Here is an 18,800-nt window from a genome sequence, read left to right as displayed (position 1 = left end):
AGCTGAGTGAGAAGTGGTTGGGATGAAAATCAGCACCTCCAAATCTGAGTCCATGGTCCTCAGTAGGAAAAGGGTGTAGTGCCAAAAGGCACAGCTCTGAATTTACAGACTGATCTATGTTTCTACCCTCACCTATAGTCACGAGCTGCGGGTCATGACTGACAGAACAAAACCCAGGATACAAGCGGCTAGCATGAATTTCCTCCATAGCGTGTCCAGGCTCTCCCTTAGAAATAGGGTGAGAAGCTCGGTCAACCAGAAGAGGCTCAGATTACAGACGTTGCCCCTCCGCATTGATAGGAGGTAAATGACATCGTTCTGGCATCTGTTTAGGTTGCCTCCTGGGCGCCTCTGTGATGAGGTGTTGGAAGAGCCCAGGAGAACGATCCAGGACACGTTCAAGAGACTACAATAGCCTGGGAAGGTCTCAGGATGCCCTGGAAGAGCTGGATGAAGTGGTTGGGCGGAAGGAACTAGGGGCCCTGGATAAGATGAAGATAATGGATGGATGGATGAATTGTCGGTATCAGGTATAGGTAATTACAGTGAGGTACAGGGAATTCCAAAGCAATTCGAGGGCATTATTAGCCACTTTTAGCCATATAATCAGCACTGTGCTTATTCGTACAACGTTTTGTAAAGTGTGTTTAGCTCATGAATATTAAGTAAAATAGTCTCTGATGTAAAAGTGTAACACTGATCATGTCAAATCATACTGTTGTCAAGGAAAAGTAGAAACAGAAAGGAAAAATGTGGGGAAGAATACTTAGACAGTCACATACACACAGTGGAAAAAAGCAGCAATAGTAAAGTGAGAAAAAAATATTTGAGTAAAAATAGAAATGAATAAAAACACTACAGAACTGACACCCTGGATGGACAACAGTAACAAATTACTAAACAATAAATTAACAAAGCAGACACACATATAGCATCTTGGTCCATATGGTCACATTGTTATGAGTTATGTAGTAGATCATAAACTGGGTGCATTGTTCTGGCACTCGCGGGACATCTGTCCACTGGCGAACACATTTTCTTTAATGGAGTGTGTAAAATTTCACAAAGGTGTGTGTGTGGAAATAATCACTCGTCACGTGTTAAGTTTCCTCTTTCCAAACACTAATCATGCAATCAGTGATAGATGAGGAATGTGTCAACACGAGTTTTGACATGTGGAACTAGGTTAAACTGGGAGTGGGCTCAGAGAGTTCACTGCTTCACTGGAGATGTGATTTATGGTCCGGTGTGTGCGTGTGTTTGTGTGAACATGTGTTGATGTGAGTTGGGGTTAATTTCCCCATTCCTGATATAGAGGAGAGTGATAAAAGCAACACAATTCTATCTTTTAGATGTCCAAGATGTGGACATGTAAAGCTGCATTGATGTGCATCCAAATTCAAATATTTGCCCACTCGCAAATACTCACGGGACTTCCTTAAAGCCAGCGAAGAGAATGGATGAAGTTTATGGAGAGCAGATGAGGCATGTGAGCTCCCACATCGACACTAAAAAAACGGAGCCTGGGTGTGATTAAACACAATACATCTCCCGTGTCCTTCCTTGTTTATATCATTGTACATAAAGGTGTCACAGTTATAGTAGTTGTAATATAATTGTTTGGATGTTCCAGCTTGGATTGTCAATTTGTTATTCCTTCCACATGTTTCCCTTGGCACATTGTGTTCTCCAGGTCAAGAGTGGATACTCAGTTATCTTTTTTTCATGGCAAATCTGAGTCAGTGCAGTACACTAAATTAGATTCAATAATAATATTTGTAATGTCATTTTAGTCCAATTAGAAATATTCCTTTCAAATTGCCATCAGTGAATAATTGTGAGAAACTGGTTGAAGAAAAATTATGTTTTGTTCCAAGAAACTAGCCTGAAAAAGACAAATGTCATCATGGAATTTCTCGAGAATTACACACAGTTGAATATATTACGCACCACCAAAATTTCCCATCAAAAGCAGTTTCTGTGTGTAAATTAACCTCACCGTATTATACAATCCCCAAATTTGCTGGTAAGTATCATGAACCGAAGTATTATCCACATAGTAATTCCATAGGTACATATCTTTTGTTCAGACTAGTTTTTTTTAACCTTGCAGGACGCCCTGTCGCATGATGTAACAAAAGCGCAGGAAAAAAAAAGGTACTGGATATGCGCCAACTGCCTCAGAAAATGTCACAGCATTGTAACAATGGCTGTGAAGGGAACAAAAACTTGGTTTGGAAAGTACCGGTACGTCTTGTCACCTGGGGAACCAACATTTTTTCCAAAACACGACATCTGACATGCTTATTTCTATTCAAAGCCGTTTGATTTTTAACATTAGACAATATATCTCACTATACAATGAGATGAATTTTCATTTTGTAATTGCACAACTTCTACAGTAGATGGCAGTGTCATTCACTGCCAGCCTAGGTAAAAATAATGTACTTTTTGGCTTCTATATCCGTCAATGGCAGTGAATGAGATGTAAATAAATGCATAAATAAATAATAAACCATGCATCAAAAATAATAAACCATGCATTAACTTGGACTTGTGCATTTGAACCTGCTGTATAGGTCCCTCTTTTTGGAGACTTTGATGTGAAAGCTCATATTGTTGTCATTACTTTACTTAATAAACAGCGGCTGCTGCTATGGGTACCAAAGCACTCACAGGCGTCCCGTCCTCATGCAGTCCCTCCCATTTGTTGTCAGAGCACGAAATAATCATCTGCAAATAAGTCCCACACTCAAGTTTTTGGCTCGACAAAACAAAACAAAATCCCTCCAAAAATTTCAATAGATTCCAGAGTGTAACATTTGGGTAACATTTGGCAGTTCCATGCCCTGGTCAGGAAGACGGTTGGAAATGGTAAATTTAAAAAATAATAATAATAAAAAAATGACAATTAATTTGTGGTTCTCAGCATTATTTTTTTATACTCACCTTTTGTCTCTTATGTTGATATTCTCCTATCGCATTCATGACAATTATTATAAATTATGAAATAAAATAAGAAATTATAAAAATAAAATTATAAATTAAACTGTGGTTTCTCGCAAGAGACTTACATCAGTGGTGTCCATCACACATCAAATTAAACATTACAAATGAAGACATAAAATAATTGTTGAAAAGAAATATTCTTTTTTTTATGAATATACCTAGAGTGAATCCAGTTGGTGTAATTGATCCTTATTTTAGACCGAGTTTGACTTCTTGGACAAAGCAGCATCTGGCACCCTACTTGTATAAATAAAGCTGTGCAAACCAGTGAAGGCCGGAAAATGGGGGGCACTCGGCCCCCCAAAGCCTCAGCTGACTCCATGGCAACCTGCTGAGTCACATAAGTTACAACTTGTCTGTCTTCACACACAATCACAAAATCAACAACTCCAATGCAATGAGGTGAGCCCTGAGCAATCACGCACACAGGAGGTCCATTGAGCTGAAATGCTGCAGTACTACCAAAAATACTCGGGTGGACCGAAACAAAACGAAAAATTAAACTTTTGTGATTGTTACATTCATTGTAGAATTTCCATTATTTTTTGTAAATTTGACTTTACTCCCACCATGTGGTTGAGGTTGGAGGTACAACATGACCGCGACTAAATTATTTTTGCAGTTGTATTTGGTGACGTGAATGTTTGTTAGTGCCAACTGACCATCTACGTTCACCCCTCCGGTTTAGTGTCAGAGAAAGGTTCGGATATTAGTCTTGCAAATTGCAAAAGTACATGTTAGAAATCATCCATCCATCTTCTGTACCATTCATCCTCATTAGGGTTGCAGATATGCTGCAGCCTTTCCCTGCAAAGAGGAGGTGAAACCTTGAACTGAGTTGAAGCCAAGTTCATTCCTCACTTGCTGCTTAGCTGGCCTTTTGTGTTGAAGGAGTGAGGAGCAAAACTATAAACTACTAAATCCCTATTAAATTATGCTTTTCATTTGTTCGTTATTTGGAGTCAACCACAAAAATGTTTTTTGTTGTAAATAAAATCAGATGTCTTGTTGAACCGAAAAACGATCCCTTTTATGTGGAGTGTTTGTGAGTACTTGTATTTACGGGTTTGTGAGCACACCACTGTTTGCAAGTGCAGCAATGAGGGAAAGAGATACAAAGAGAGGCAGCGAGCGAGCTTGTGCTCTCTGTGTTTGGATGTGTCACGAAGTCCATACATTGCGTGCTTGTAAATAAACATGAGTGTACAGCGTTGAACTTTGGAAGACGTCAGACTATTATTTTTTTCTTCAAAATACAGTGTGGAAAATACATATTTGAAGTTGAACACCCTGCTATATTGCAATTTCTCCCACTTAGAAATCATGTAGGGGTCTGAAATTTTCACCATAGGTGCATGTCCTCTGTGAGAGAGATAATCTAAAAAGAAAAATCCAGAAATCACAATGTAAGATTTATTAAACAATTTATTTGTGTGATGTAGTTGGACAAGGTCTCTTGATGACCAGACTTGGGCAGCACTGTGCTAAACACTCGTGATGTAAAATGAAGCTTTAAATGTGCTTCATGAACCAGTTGTTGTATTTTTTGACTCCTCTAGATGGCACTCTCTGTTTTAGTTACGTTTAAGTAAAGCTCACTCGGAGATCGACTCCTTGTAAGTGGGTCGATGAAAATGTGTATGCCTGTGATCCAGTGATCTATAATAGAAGAATGGGCATGTTGAATGGTGATGTAGGCGGTGAGATAGGGGGCATCATTTAAACAAAAAACTGCAAGAAACTTAATACTAAATATACATTGTCTGTGACAGCAGCGTATGTAAGAAAAAAACAGCCACGTGACAATGTTTTTAATTGAAATGACTTAAAAAAAATAAAAATAAAATACTTAACCAGACTGGCCTGGAATAGACTAGCCATTCGAGAGTTGTCCCAAATTTCCCAATTAAAAATATTTTAAAATGTAAAATATAATGCAGAAGGTGCTTATCTGGGGCTTCACATGTTACTCAGACTCCATGAGCTAGCCCCAGCCTCGGTGGAGCATCATGCCTGCTTGTGAGCTTGACTCTCCATCAGGGGAGATGTGAGACATCACATCAGCACATGAGCAGAGCAACTAGGATGTCCTAGTAGCTTACAATGATTGTGACTTATATGTCCGATCGTTCATCCTTTGATAGGAATTGTTTAAGTGGGGGTTTTCTCAGAAAATACACGTCCAGTTTCTTTGCTCTGACCCAACTCGGCCAGCCTTTATTTGCAACAACCAGCTCCTCTCATCCACTGCAATCATATATACAGGCTTGCATTTCCCCCAACTGCCCTCGAGTGCCCCCTACTGGTGCACCTCATAACAACAACATATCATTTTGTACAGGAATAACAATTGAAACTACTGCTTGCAATAAATCCGATTTGAGGGGGGGGGGGGGGGTAAATACAGTGTATATTGAACGTGCATAATTTTCACATGTATCTCCTCAAGGGGTAATTTCATTTGTATCCACATGTTAAATGTGACTTTCTTTTCTCTTGTAAATTATATCCATCCAATATCCAAGCAGCTTATCCTCATGAGGGGCGCGGGCATGCGGGAGCCTTTTCCAGCAGTCTCCGAGCAGTAGGTAGGGTACACCCTGAATTGGTTGACAGCCAATTGTTCAGTGCACACATAAACAAACATTCACACTCACATTCACACCTAGGGGCAATTTAGAGTGCTCAATTAACCTGCCATGCATGTTTTTGGAATGTGGAAGGAAACCGGAGAAAACCCACACAGGCATAGGGTGAACATGCGAACTCCACACAGTAATGCCGGAGCCCGGAATCGAATCCTGGACCGCTGCACTGCGAATCGGACCTGCAAACCAGTAGACCACTGTGCCGCCAATGCATTACATCTTTTTTTTTTTTTAATTGTTGGATTTGTAAGAGAGCTTGTAGTGTTTATGACAACATTTTTAACATTGTGGGTGTTTGTACGAAAGCATTTCAACTATGTGTATGAACGTGTTTTGGTTGTGTGTATGAGCAACAACAATTTCACTAATGTGTATGAGCGCATTTCAGGAGTAAGTGTGAGAGATATTCCTGAATTATGCCCCTAACGGTGCCTCATATCTCATGTGCTTTTATTTCTGCTATTTCAGGGTAGGGGATATGCTGAGGATCCAAAATACATAATTACAAAACTTGCTATATCTCAGACCTCATTCTTTGAGTGCATTTCTATTCTATTATTCAAATAGTATAAGCTGTTAACATGTTTAATTTGACAGACCCACCACCACCCCAATCTTGGTGTGGCGGCACATAATAGTGCAGAATTTAAATAAATGAGGCACTGAAAGAGTTTTACTCATGTCATGTAAAATGTGTGTTATTACATTGTTACAATTCATATATACAAGGTAACCACTATTTGCAGATGTACTATAGACACATAAGTTTTTTTTTTTTTAATTATGTGCGCCCCCTGCATTATATGAGGTATTACGATGAACTAAGTTCTAAAAAGTAACCTAAAAGTAATTAAGTAATTCATTACGCGACACGGTAAGATGGTACAATCAAGGTAAAAGTAGTAGTGGGCATTTTGGGGTTACTTGTTGGCTCCAGATGCTATTCGTGCGAGAACGGTCCTACTGCAGCCGGGGCGTTCCTGTTAGTCGACCATTGAGAAGGATCCAGTTAGAATCGGGGTGTTCCCAACACGACACAGTGTCCCGCAGTGGGCCTTGGTGATATTATTTACCTGTATATTATAGCGTTAGATTTGTTCCACAATTACGTAAGAGTAAAGTAATACCGCGTACGAAAACATGTTTTGTGCGTACAAAAATGTGTTTCTCGTGTAAAAGACCTCCGAGTGTATGCACAAAATAGGTTTTACGCTTACGGCTTCTCTCTTCTGTATGTGTGCAAAACACTGATTCATATGGGATGATATTTGTGCCAGTAGAAACTGAATCTGAATATTATTGATTTGAATGTGAATCGCTTGACTTAAATATTTGCATTGAAAACTTAATATTTTAATTGAAAACGGATTTCTTGAATTGAAAACTGAATTATTGAATTCCATAAATTGTAAATGGAAAAATTGTGATTCAAATTAAACTATAAATATACAATTTATGTAATTCAATAATTCAGTTTTCAATTCAATTTTTCACAATTACGCTGACGTAATTGTGGCAAATCTAACGCCATAGAGAACAGGCGACACCGGACGTGGCCCTTGGTATGAGGGGGCGTTCCCGTTGTCAGAACGGGATTGATTCATGCTCCTTTTCATACGTGCCCATTTAACCAATTCTTGAGACTTCGGTAACCTTCGTCAAGACTCGGAAATAATGGGCGTGCTCGGCTGTGTCGTCTCAAATGGCGGTACAACCGGATGATCCCGAATGGGCGGAGTCAAGTAGGAGGAAGCGGCGAGAGTGCAGACAGCCTCTCGGAACCGGCGTTGTGTATCTTCGCTCTAAAGCAATGCTGGCATTTTCATCCCACGTCCTTACACTGATAACAACGAGTGTCTGAGCCCCCGCATCAAAGAAGGCACGTTTGACTTCCTCTTGACGAGCTCGTTAAACCCGTTTACTTGCTATCGAAGCAACACTTGTATGCTTCATTTTTCACAAAGGCCCGGGGATTAACGGGTAAACGACGGTGGGATGGAAACGCAGATCCATGTGCCGGTTGGCTCGCCGCCCATACGAAAGATTGACGTTTTTGTAAACGAGTACAACGTGACCGAAGGAGCAATGAAAATCATGAAGGAACTGAGACCGGCGTGGGACACGAACCATATCAGGACGAAGGTATGTCAACTGCGAAGCTAGCTGTACGTTGTATGCTAGGCTAAACTAATTTTGCCAGTACTTGGTGGGGACGCGCTGCAGCGTCACAAGAAGACTTGCAAACCATTAAAGTGATCAATTTCTTGCTACAGCGGTCTACCTTTTTTGGTCGGGGTGTAAATCAAAAATAATTTTGGCTAAGACAGTTGCCTAAAATTAACAAAAAAAGAACACCTGAAGACTCAATTTAAAGCTTCGAAGTATTTCCAGTGCCCATTTAGTTATAAGAGTGGTATCTAAACTAGGGCCGTAGGGGCCATTATCGGTCCGGCATCTATTTTTCAGTGACCCACAACATATACGAAAAACAACATCTGACACGGGTTGCTGGTTTAAGAAAAAGTGGAAGTGGACAGATTTCATGGAAGCTTGTTACTGCCAGTTAAAAAAAACAAAACAATGGCTACTGTTTCTACTGTATCAACCCTGGAATTGGCATTTGATTAACAGAGGGAAAGTTAAGGATCAATGCATTTATTTGTTATTTTCATAATTTAGGAGAGTCTCTGTCTGAATGTTTTGAACTACTGATTCATTACCAGTGTAGTATCGAGCGGCAAAATGCTGCCTTGAAGAGCTGTATGGTTGTAGCACCAATAAAGCACTTAATTGGTGTAAAAGGGGGAAGACTTAGACTGGGCAAGTGTATCACCGGACCTGAAGCCAAAAGAGAATACATTTCACCACCTGAAGAGCTGACAGAAATCTGCAAATTGAATTATAATTTTTTTTTACTTTATTCAAAAACAGGATTTTTTTTTTAATATTCAAAGAGCATAATTTTGCGCAAAAATATGATTCAGTTATGGATTTAGTCCCTTATTTGTCACAAAATTAGCTAAAATAATGATCATTGTTTTTCCTAAGTAAAAGTAGAAGGTACAAATGTCATACTGCGCAAAAAACAAAACAGTAACCTATTTTCAGGGAGGACTGCAGAAATTGCAGATTTAGTCTTGAGAGGGTGAAATTTGTAGAGTCTGACTATTTTAATTATGATCTCTAATTGATGACTTCATTTTCAAAAATAATTATTGTTTGGTAAATAATCGTTGATTAATCATTGCACCTCATATCCTCACATTTACAGTAACTCAAACTCTAATGAAATCCATTTCTCCTCCATGTCACAGTTATTAAAAAAATATTTGCTAAACAAATATTCACTTTACATCCTACAGGTACATGGCAGTACTGCAATCACGAGAGCACCAACACCCTCCTCACCCCGACGTGAACCTTGGCTGAATGTTTACGTCTGTCTGGTTCAAAAGTTGCTGTCTCGCAACGTATTGGGCACTGGTGTTAGCCATGTATTGTGTGGCAGGTGGACGGGATCAGTCATGTAGTAGACAACAGTGTTTTTGCCAGCTTGTCCGCAGTCATAACAAGGATGGCTACACACCCACCTTTTGTGGTTGGCCATGCATGGAATGTCAGTGAGCGCCTGAGATGTGACATACAGGCCATGTCAATATTGTTGTTGTGTTGACTGCAGTAGGATGGATATCATCACAGTTTTCCACTGAGCTTTTAATTTAAAGCACTTTGAATCTGATAGCAGTGATGACCCCCCGACAAAGAATATTGAATAGTGACATTATCGCGGAACTTTAATGCTAGTGTTTTAATTGGGCTTGAGCGTTGACACCCGAACAATCAACTAAGTTCACATATAGTGCACAATGTTCTACATGCAGAATAATGCATTTTCAGACTAAGAACTTTTCTTTTCTTTGCTTTGCCCTTCAGTTCTTCACTGATGGGACAACCAACAAACTGGTGGGCTGCTATGTGGATGAAAGTCCCGAAGATGTGGTCTTGGTGCGTGTTTATGGGAACAAGACAGAGCTAATTGTGGACAGAGACAATGAGCTTAAAAGCTTTCAGGTACATTTAATTTTCCCGTGTGTCAAAATGCTCAGCAGTTACCATTCAATATTGTTTTACTTCTTAAGGTGAGTGTGTTGTGTTTTTCTCCTCCAGGTGCTGCATGCTAATGGTTGTGCTCCCCGTCTTTACTGCACATTTCAAAATGGCATATGTTACGAATACATGCAGGGGGATGCTCTTGGGACACAAGATGTTCGGGATCCCTCTTTACTCAGGTTGGGACCTTCAAACACCACTTTCCAAAATTGACAGTTATTGCTGCTGAATATGACAGCACGTTGGATGCGTGGTTGGCATGTCCACCTCACAGTACAGACTTGCAGGGTTCGATTCCAGCTTCCGGCATTTCTGTGTGGAGTTTGCATGTTCTCCCTGTGCCTGTGTGGCTTTTTCTCCAGGTACTCTGGTTTCCTCACACATTCCCAAAACATGCATAGTAGGTTGTTTGAAAACTCTATATTGTCCTTAGGTGTGGTTGTGAGTGTGAATGGTTGTTCGTCTTTGTGTGCCCTGCAATTGGCTGGCAGCCAGTTCAGGGTGTATCCCGCCTAACTGTCCAAAGATGGCTGTGATAGGCTGAAGCATGCCCATGATCCTCGTGAAAAGTGGCTTAGGTACTGGATGGATGGATGGATGCTGCAGGGTATTAAAATGAGCTGCATGTCAAAATACAAAATGGATAAACAATTACAGCACACTTGATTTATAAATATTAATTTGTATGTGTGTTTTCCCACAGGCTGATAGCCGGAGAGATGGCTCGTATCCACGCCATTCACGCACACAACGGATGCATACCGAAACCCAACCTGTGGATTAAGATGCAAAAATACTTCTCCCTTGTGGCTACCGAGTTCACAGAACAAGCTTCCAACATCAGGTGTGATGTTGTTTCTCAACAGTTGTTTGTTCATTTTAACCTGTGGGATTCATCAAGCATTTAGCCTGAAGATCATTTCACCACCACTACACTGAAGTTTAATTCAGTAAATTATTTTTGTCTGTGATAAGTGTGTCGTAATCTCTGAAACACTTAACACTGAATGCACAAAAATATAAGGCAGGTATTATCTTCCTGGGAAATGGCCATGCCATCAGGGGAGAGAAAAAAAACATTTAACTTTTTCCACAGTCCTTCCAGGACTGCTTTTATGTCCGTAGTTCACAATATGTTTCACAACACAACATGTTTTCTAACATACAGCACCCTTCATAGTTATTAGCACACTCTTTAACTGTTTTCTTCAGCGTCGAGTTATTATTTATTTTCCTAAATAAAAATGTAACCTTTTCTTCCAAGTGCATTTCTGCAGTCCCACATTATTAAATAATTGTTTTACTATTATTACACTCCCTGATGTTAAGACTTGGACAGACGTCTTTTGCCAACAAAACAGCACATAATTTTCTCTTATAATAAGGACTGAGAACAGATCTTTGACCATTTCTCTTTGAGCAATCGCTCAATATCGTCCAGTCCTCTCTTCAGTAGACTTCACGAGTATTCAATGGGGTTTAGGTCGGGGGACAGAGATGGCCATGGGAGGAGCTTGATTCTGTGTCTGGTGAACCATGTCTTCAAATTTAAGTATGAGCAATAAAAACAGAAATATTTTAAGGCTTTTAAAACAGCTTAAACTGGGGTCCCAATTATTATTGAGGAGGCTGTCGTTGGTAAAGAAATGAGCAGATATTGCATCTTAATGTGCTGGGTGTCATGGCAAGTCTTTATTGCCCGTGCATTAATTCCAGCATGATGCTGATGTAGCGCTAACAGTCAAACCAAACTTGATTAGCTCTGCGCTTAGTCGCTTTATTATTTTCCATCGTAACGGGGCGCAGCTTGTTTACTGGACGGCGAGCAGATGAACAGCTGGCTAAAGCTGAAAATGAAATAAACCACTAGTGCCTAATAATCCAGGTTAAGGACTTGAGTTTTCACTTCCTCTGGGAACTCAGACAGCATATCAAGATGCAACCTGCATGAAAGGAAGGTGCAAGGCTGACGGTGATCAACTCTCATCTCATTACAATTAGCGCTTTTCAAGTCTCTGCTGAACATGCAAATCTCATTGGCTGAAGTCGGAATCAAACCCTTGACTCGGTATCCACGAGAATGCGAGCGGTCCTTCCTTTACAACGTTCCCAAGATGTTCGTGGTTGCAAATGGTGCACCGTGAACTAGTTTGGCAGCGGCACAGTATGCTGTCACGCAGCAAAAAAGATATGATACACTTTATTTCTGCTTCAATTACTGGCATGATTAATATTTTTCTTTTGGTTGTTTTTTTTTTAAATGTATTTATGGCCGAGGAGTGTTTTTCCAACAAATATTTACTCCAAGTGTGATTTAACGTCAGCGTTAGCCAATGATAACAATTTTTTCATTTACATCCAGATTTCGGTTCTGTCATCACCAAAGGAAAGTAACGGCATCATAAACCAACGACCCCCTGTACTCTTTTCCAGTGAATCCGTGTTTGTTAATTTGACTTCGGTAGTCCCCCCCCATTGTTGTGATGGCAGATCCTGTACAACTGAAAAAGCGGACTGTTGAGTAACTCTTTGTTCACATTGTGCTCCTTATCGTCAATTTAGAATCCAGAAGGAAGTGCCGAGCAAGGAGTTGCTGGAGCAGGAGATGGTATGGATGAAGGAGCATCTCTCTACGCTGGGGTCGCCTGTGGTGCTTTGCCACAATGACCTGCTCTGCAAGAACATAATACACAACAGCAAAGAGGGTAGATAGTTGTATAGTATTATATAGTTGTATTACTGGAATGCTGAGGAATTAAATGTGCATCGCTGTCATTTGTCATAACCACTTGAACATATTCAACGAAGCTCGGTTAATCATGCCGTGGATGAACCGGTCTGACCCACTTAACATAACGTTCGCCTGCACTAATTTGAGTTTGCACAGTATACCTCAAATGTTCCGACAGCCTCCTTGTGTTGTTTTTCAGGTCATGTTCGCTTCATAGACTACGAATACTCCAGTTACAACTACCAGGCTTTTGACATTGGAAACCACTTCAACGAATTTGCAGGTTTGTGATCTTCATCATCCAGGTTCAATGGACAGACCTCTTCTGTTATTTGTCCATTGATAACAGCACACCCAGCAGGAAGAGAAATGTCCGATATTATGGAAAAATTAGGCACGTGATGAACAAGTCATGCAGCAATGCAGATTTGTTTTTCAAGCTGTAGAACAGACTCATTTCGGTTTGCTGCAAAAAAAATTAATTAGCCCTCAGTATGGCTCCTAAGAAAGTGCTCAGTTCGCCTTTAAGACCTCGATGTGAAGTCGCCACAGCGACCCCTGGGACCTCAATGAACACGCTGATGCTTTATATTTCACCATGCAGTGTGTGTCAATTTGTGCTTGTACTGCTAATGCGTGATGTACGGAATTCATTCTCGACGCAGATTGGCTGTTAGCGACGCAGCACGGCAAAACATTTACTTGAAATGTTTCAACTTGGCACCCAACCATGCTTGACGGCGCAATACGCTCAGCTCGCGTCGGACTGAACGCATATGCACCCAGAAAATGTATTTGTCGCTTGTGTGAAAGCTTAGCTTGAATTAACAAAGCCACCCTATGTCGAACACAGCACAATTCAGCTCGGAAATGCTTTGCGCTTTCTACCAAAATAAACTCAAGCGGTTTATTCTTCAGCTCTCTGAGCTTGGCAGCTGATGCACAAGACGGTGCAGCGATTTCTGACTGACTGGTTTGATTATGTGACTAGGCATGGCAGAGCTGGACTATGACCTGTACCCAAGTCGTGAGATGCAGATGGACTGGCTCAGATTCTACCTGCAAGCTTATAAACATTTCACCAAGAAAGCAGAAGAGGTCAGCACTAAAGAACTAGAGACACTCTACGTGCAAGTCAACAAGTTTGCTCTGGTAAGGAAGCCTGCTTCAGCATGAACACAAATCGATTCCATCCGTTAAAAGACTGTGACGTCCCTCAACGACACTCTACTTTGTCTCTTTGAAGGCTTCTCACTTCTTTTGGGGTTTCTGGGCCCTCATTCAGGCCAAATACTCCTCCATTGACTTTGACTTCCTCGGGTAAGTGGCAGTTTGTGCGTCAGAAAATGTACAGAATCAATCATGCCAGGGGGATTTTGCCATCCAACCTGCCTAACTTGCTCGGCAGAACTTCATGAAATGCAAAATGGCATGTGACACTATTTAAAGCATACACAAAACCCTGTTAACCACCAGAGTAATGCTTCAGAAGCAGCTCATATTTCAATATTGAAGCATACTGTATTGTCATAGTATTTAAGCTAGTGTTATTATCTACGGTATTTTAATAATTACAATTATATAACCGTTGGTAGTCAGCCAACATGGACAAAAGAAAGCTGCACATTGCGCGACGCTGTCGTCCCTAATATGTCTTACTTCAAAACATGCACGCAACGGACAGGCATAATAAACTCGTAGTTAATAAATTGATCATTGCAACCTTGCTCACTGATGTGTTTGTCCAGGCTAGCCAAGTTAGCACACAGCCAAGTGACGTTCACACATCAGCATCGCTGCATTACTTCAACTTTGTTTACTTTTGTCTGACTGACTATATCCAGACTGCAATCATGGCCCAGGTGGGAGTAAGTCACTTAACGTGAAAGTCTCAAGTTACTGCGGGGAAAAACTATCAAGCAAGCCAAGTCCCCACTAAAAAGTCGGATGTGTAGGGATGAGTGTTCATACTGCGGACGCATCGGATACATATGCGAAAGACGCCTGGGTCGAGTTAGAAAAAATGTGCTGTTCACATTTGCATGAAAACATTCTGATACCTAACGCATATGGGCAAAGAAAATTGGAATTGACAAACAAAAACATACTAACAGCTCAAGTTTCATTGTTTTTCCTTTTGAGTAATTTCACTGCTTGTTAAATTGCTTTTGTCAATTTGAAGTTACTTCCAATGTCATTTTTTGTTTACAGAAATGTGTGCATCCAATTTTTGTTTTTCAAAATGTGCCACCATGCAAAAAGAACGCTTTTGAAAAATGCTCACATTTCTCTAACAATCAGACTTTTGCAAGTGTCAAACGCGATTATTACAAAAGCTAATCTATCAGTCAAAGAAAGAACAGTTGCTGACCTTTTTGCTGTTTGTCTCTGCCCATTTGGTGTTTGTGTGTCACAGGTACGCTGTGTTGCGTTTCAACCAATACTTCAAGACCAAGCCCACGGTGATGGCCTTGCAGATTCCAGAGTGACAGCAAATGGAGGGACAACAACAATAATGGGACTTCTTCCCTCGGGCCAACGATTATTTTGACCTTTTTCTTCATAGCACTTTGCTCTGGAGCAAGCCCTACAAACTTCCTTCATTCCTCCCAAATGTAGCTCAATCTTTGTGACTGTGTGTCTGACAAACACTGGATATCTCATTTCCAAGCAACTGAGCCCTTGCGTAGTTTTTGAGTTTGAGAGAGCTCACCGGTGACAAAGTGTTAGTGTCACTTCCTGGCAACGGAATGCACGAGAGATGCATTGGTGTCGAATGCCCCAGTCCCATCGCCAGTTACCGGCTCAGCTCGACAAAACTACTCCGGACCATTGAAAATGACACAAAACTAATATTTGTCCTCTCTGGTTTGTGGCGTCTTTTTACTACTGCGCAATGCTTCGAATCAGTGCCTCAGCAACCGTTAATAAGTGCTTAAGTGGTACAAGCGATATTTTTGTGGCATTACTCAGACGGTGGAGTGTGTGTCCCTTCCTTTTATTGTCGTCCTATTACGTCCACTCTGGTGCTAAATTTGAGCTAATCCGCTGCTGCCACTACTTATCCCAAACTTCTTGAGCTTCCTTTGAAAAACACCTGTAATTTTCAGAGAGCTGCAAAATGGGAACGCTTTTCGACAACTCGTAGTGATCAATGGGTGAGGAAAAAGCTGTTAATGCGCATTTGTTCCTTTACTGGAACACTTGTTCAACATCTCAGGTGAAGCAAATGCATTGAATACAGTGACGCTGATCTGAACTGCTTTTTTTCCCCCCCACCATCTTGACTTTTATGGTCGCAGTGAGCTGCTTGTGTTGAACTTTGCAGACCTCATGGAAAATCTCCGCTTCGGTCACCTCAAACACTTGTGTTTGAAGTCCCCGCGGCTGCATCTTTTAGGGTCCTCACTTTGCAAGATTTAATTTTCTGACAAAGACTATAAGAGAGCAGTGGATCTCATTTGTTAAATTTGCAGAAGGTTGTGGGCACACAATCTGGTAGTCCAAAAATATATATATATATCTGCTTTTGTGCTTTAAGGCCAACAGCTTCATTTTCAACGCGCAGAGATTAAAGACACACTATTTCTGCTCAATCAGCAGCGTTTTTTTTTTTTTTTTTTTAAAGACATAACTGTTGCACTTCCATATCATTCTGTAAGGGGACCACACGTAATCCACAGCAAGCAAGGGACCTCCAGTTAGTTATATCTTAAAGTGCTCAAGTTAATTGCTAAATGCAGGGTGTGGATTCAATTGATGTGGAACAACATGTTTAACCTGGCTCTGAGCTTGTTTATTGTTTTCCTTTTCTTTTACATCAACTACTGTATTGTCAACTTCGGTGGTTGCGTTAAGGAAAGTCGGTTGAGGTGTTTGCACTGATAACAATGATCATTATTTAATTTTAGGTTTCTATATGACTTTGACAAACGCACTTAAAAAAGCTGATACAATTTTTACCCAACTCGTTTTGTTCAACATCCCAAATAGACGTTAATGCTGGATCATCTGAGCTAAACTAGAAATGTGCATTTGTGCGGAACATAAAACGAAAAAAAAAACCCGAAAGGATTTATTTTGTGGGGAAGTGGGGTGAGTGCTGGGTCTGGTTACAAATTCTATGAGAAACGTGAAATACTGTATCGTTTATGCATTTGATTTGTCTTATTTATTAGTAAAACTTTGTTTTGAAATCATACGAAATTCTTGATTGCTTGCATTGCACTTCATTTGAGGTTTGGATGTGTTGTGATGTGTGACTCTTGACATGCTTGAAGATTCACTATACAGATTAAGGATTATTTATTTTTCCTTTCTATTTGCTTTTTCTAAATACTTCGCCTTGACATGTAGATTGCTCTTTCTCAAGATAAACCCAGTGATGCGTGCAGGTATGAACATGGTCATGAAATGTACTCATTGCTAAAAGATGTACAGAGATGAAGGATGTCAAAGTCTTGAGAAATACTGTAAATTGTTTCTGTGCATTGGTTCTTTACACCTTTGTTGGACTTGCGAGATGACTTGAACATTTATTTACTTGTCTCATTAAAATGTGTACAATAAAACATGCAAATTGATTTTTTTTTTTATTACCTTTCACCAAACTCCACACTTGTTTCTTAGTGTCTCTCTGTTGACTCATGGTTGCCAACAGGCAAAATCATCTTTACGTGAGTTAATAAAAAATAATTTGTAACCAATGCTTTGAGCCACTCAAGTATTACTGTAACAAGAAACTAACACTACAAAGAATTCAGCAATGGTCAGAAAGGATACCATTAGTGCAGTTGCACTGAACAATGACTCTGACGGTTCTCTGCATCAGCTGCACAACTATTTAGTGTGTGATTGTGTGATGCGATACAATACAACTTTATTTATATAGCACATTTCACAACAGCTGGAGCTGTAACAAAGCGCTCTCCATATATAGTGAAGTCATTTGGATATGACGATTGTACCACATGAGGGCAGTAGACGGGGTACACCCTAAGCTGGTTGCCAGCCAATTGCAGGGCACACCAAGACAAACACTCACTCACAATTCCACTTAGAGACAATTTGGAGGGTTCAATTAACCTGCCCGTGCTTGTTTTTGTAGTGTGGAAGGGAACCGGAGTACCTGGAGAAAACCCACGCAGGCACAGGGAGAACATGCAAACTATAATACAGTACTGTATAATACACTATATTGCTAAATGTGTATTTCACCTGCAAAGAAACCACTTGTTTTAGAGAATTTGTGCTGCAGACATCCAAACCTATGGTGAAAAACAACGTGGCACCTTGACCGTCCATTCTAAGCGAGACTGATTTCCAAAATGTCTGAAATAAAATCAGTCGCCACTGGCGTTCGTGTGCCAATGTTCTAGTAGTCAAGAAAAGTCCCTTTAATAAAAAAATGGAAGCTATATTCCAACCTTCCAAACAAAGAGGCTGTGTCGACAAGTTCTTCATTGCAATCCACCACTTTTTGGAGACAAATTCCGCTTCTTAAAGAAAATATACAACAGTATACTATAATCACATTTTCGGTAAGTGTTAATTTCTCCTCAAACATGTGCGTCTGGTTGGACGTGTTCTTGAGCAAACATTTTCAACTGGGTCTCAGCCTGCTACAATCTACCTGTCTCGGGTGTTTACACTGCCTCTTGCCCAGTCAGCGAGCATAGGTTCCACAAGCATACCCTCGACCCTGGTGAAGACAAGAGGTCAAAGATATGGAAGGGTCTATGGATGACCTCATGATGTAACATTATGCCTCTTCATTTGTGTGTATAATCCCTATTCATTTTTCTTGGCAATGCTGTGGAAATAACGTTCCAATGTATAAAGAAGCAGATGCTCCCATCGGAACGTGCTTTAAAATAGAATCATTATTCCACTATTCTGTGGGAGAATGTACCCGATAGCACCACCGAGTGTTCGACACTGTCAAGTGTCGTCACCGTCTCAAGCGGATTCGGACGTCTCTGCAATACGTCAGCAAGTCCGCCATATTGGATGTGTCAGATTTGCCAAGTGACGACAGTGAAGCGGACTGAAATCAAAATGACAATTACAAAGTGCACACATTTAGCAAATCACGCATGCACACAAACATTTTTCTTTTTAAAAAAAGGTCCTCTCAGCCATTTTCGAAATTACATAATGCCCATCATACGCAGAAAGCTGCGAATGTTGGACTCTGCCTCAAACTGTTTATTTTTTTTAATAGCAAATAGTTTCACTCAAAATTATTATGATACCATTCAAGACATTTTTTTGTTAAGCGGAATTATGATATAGATTTGAAC

General features: G+C 40.4%; 1 protein-coding gene across 3 annotated transcripts; it reads left to right on the top strand.

Annotated features, from left to right (window-relative positions):
* Window positions 1-7,372: 7,372 nt before the first annotated feature.
* On the top strand, window positions 7,373-17,204 carry etnk2 (ethanolamine kinase 2). 3 transcript variants are annotated; one of them, XM_088309500.1, is made up of 11 exons: window positions 7,373-7,536; window positions 7,622-7,799; window positions 9,020-9,094; window positions 9,591-9,728; window positions 9,825-9,946; window positions 10,471-10,611; window positions 12,330-12,472; window positions 12,698-12,781; window positions 13,490-13,650; window positions 13,745-13,818; window positions 14,915-17,204. In XM_088309500.1, the coding sequence occupies exons 2-11, from the start codon at window positions 7,653-7,655 to the stop codon at window positions 14,985-14,987; spliced, it is 1,158 nt and encodes a 385-aa protein (XP_088165626.1). In that variant the 5' UTR covers window positions 7,373-7,536; window positions 7,622-7,652; the 3' UTR covers window positions 14,988-17,204. The 3 variants fall into 3 exon arrangements, with proteins under 3 accessions (XP_088165626.1, XP_088165625.1, XP_088165627.1); XM_088309499.1 differs by having other exon boundaries at window positions 7,375-7,799; XM_088309501.1 differs by lacking the exon at window positions 9,020-9,094 and having other exon boundaries at window positions 7,376-7,799.
* The last annotated feature ends 1,596 nt before the right edge of the window (window positions 17,205-18,800 follow it).

Source organism: Idiotropiscis lumnitzeri, chromosome 11 (assembly GCF_059441095.1).
Source record: "Idiotropiscis lumnitzeri isolate Australia: NSW breed Sydney's pygmy pipehorse chromosome 11, RoL_Ilum_1.0, whole genome shotgun sequence".
NCBI classification, from domain to species: domain Eukaryota; kingdom Metazoa; phylum Chordata; class Actinopteri; order Syngnathiformes; family Syngnathidae; genus Idiotropiscis; species Idiotropiscis lumnitzeri.
Note: the sequence above shows the minus strand (reverse complement) of the source record. Positions and strands in the feature narration are given on the sequence as shown.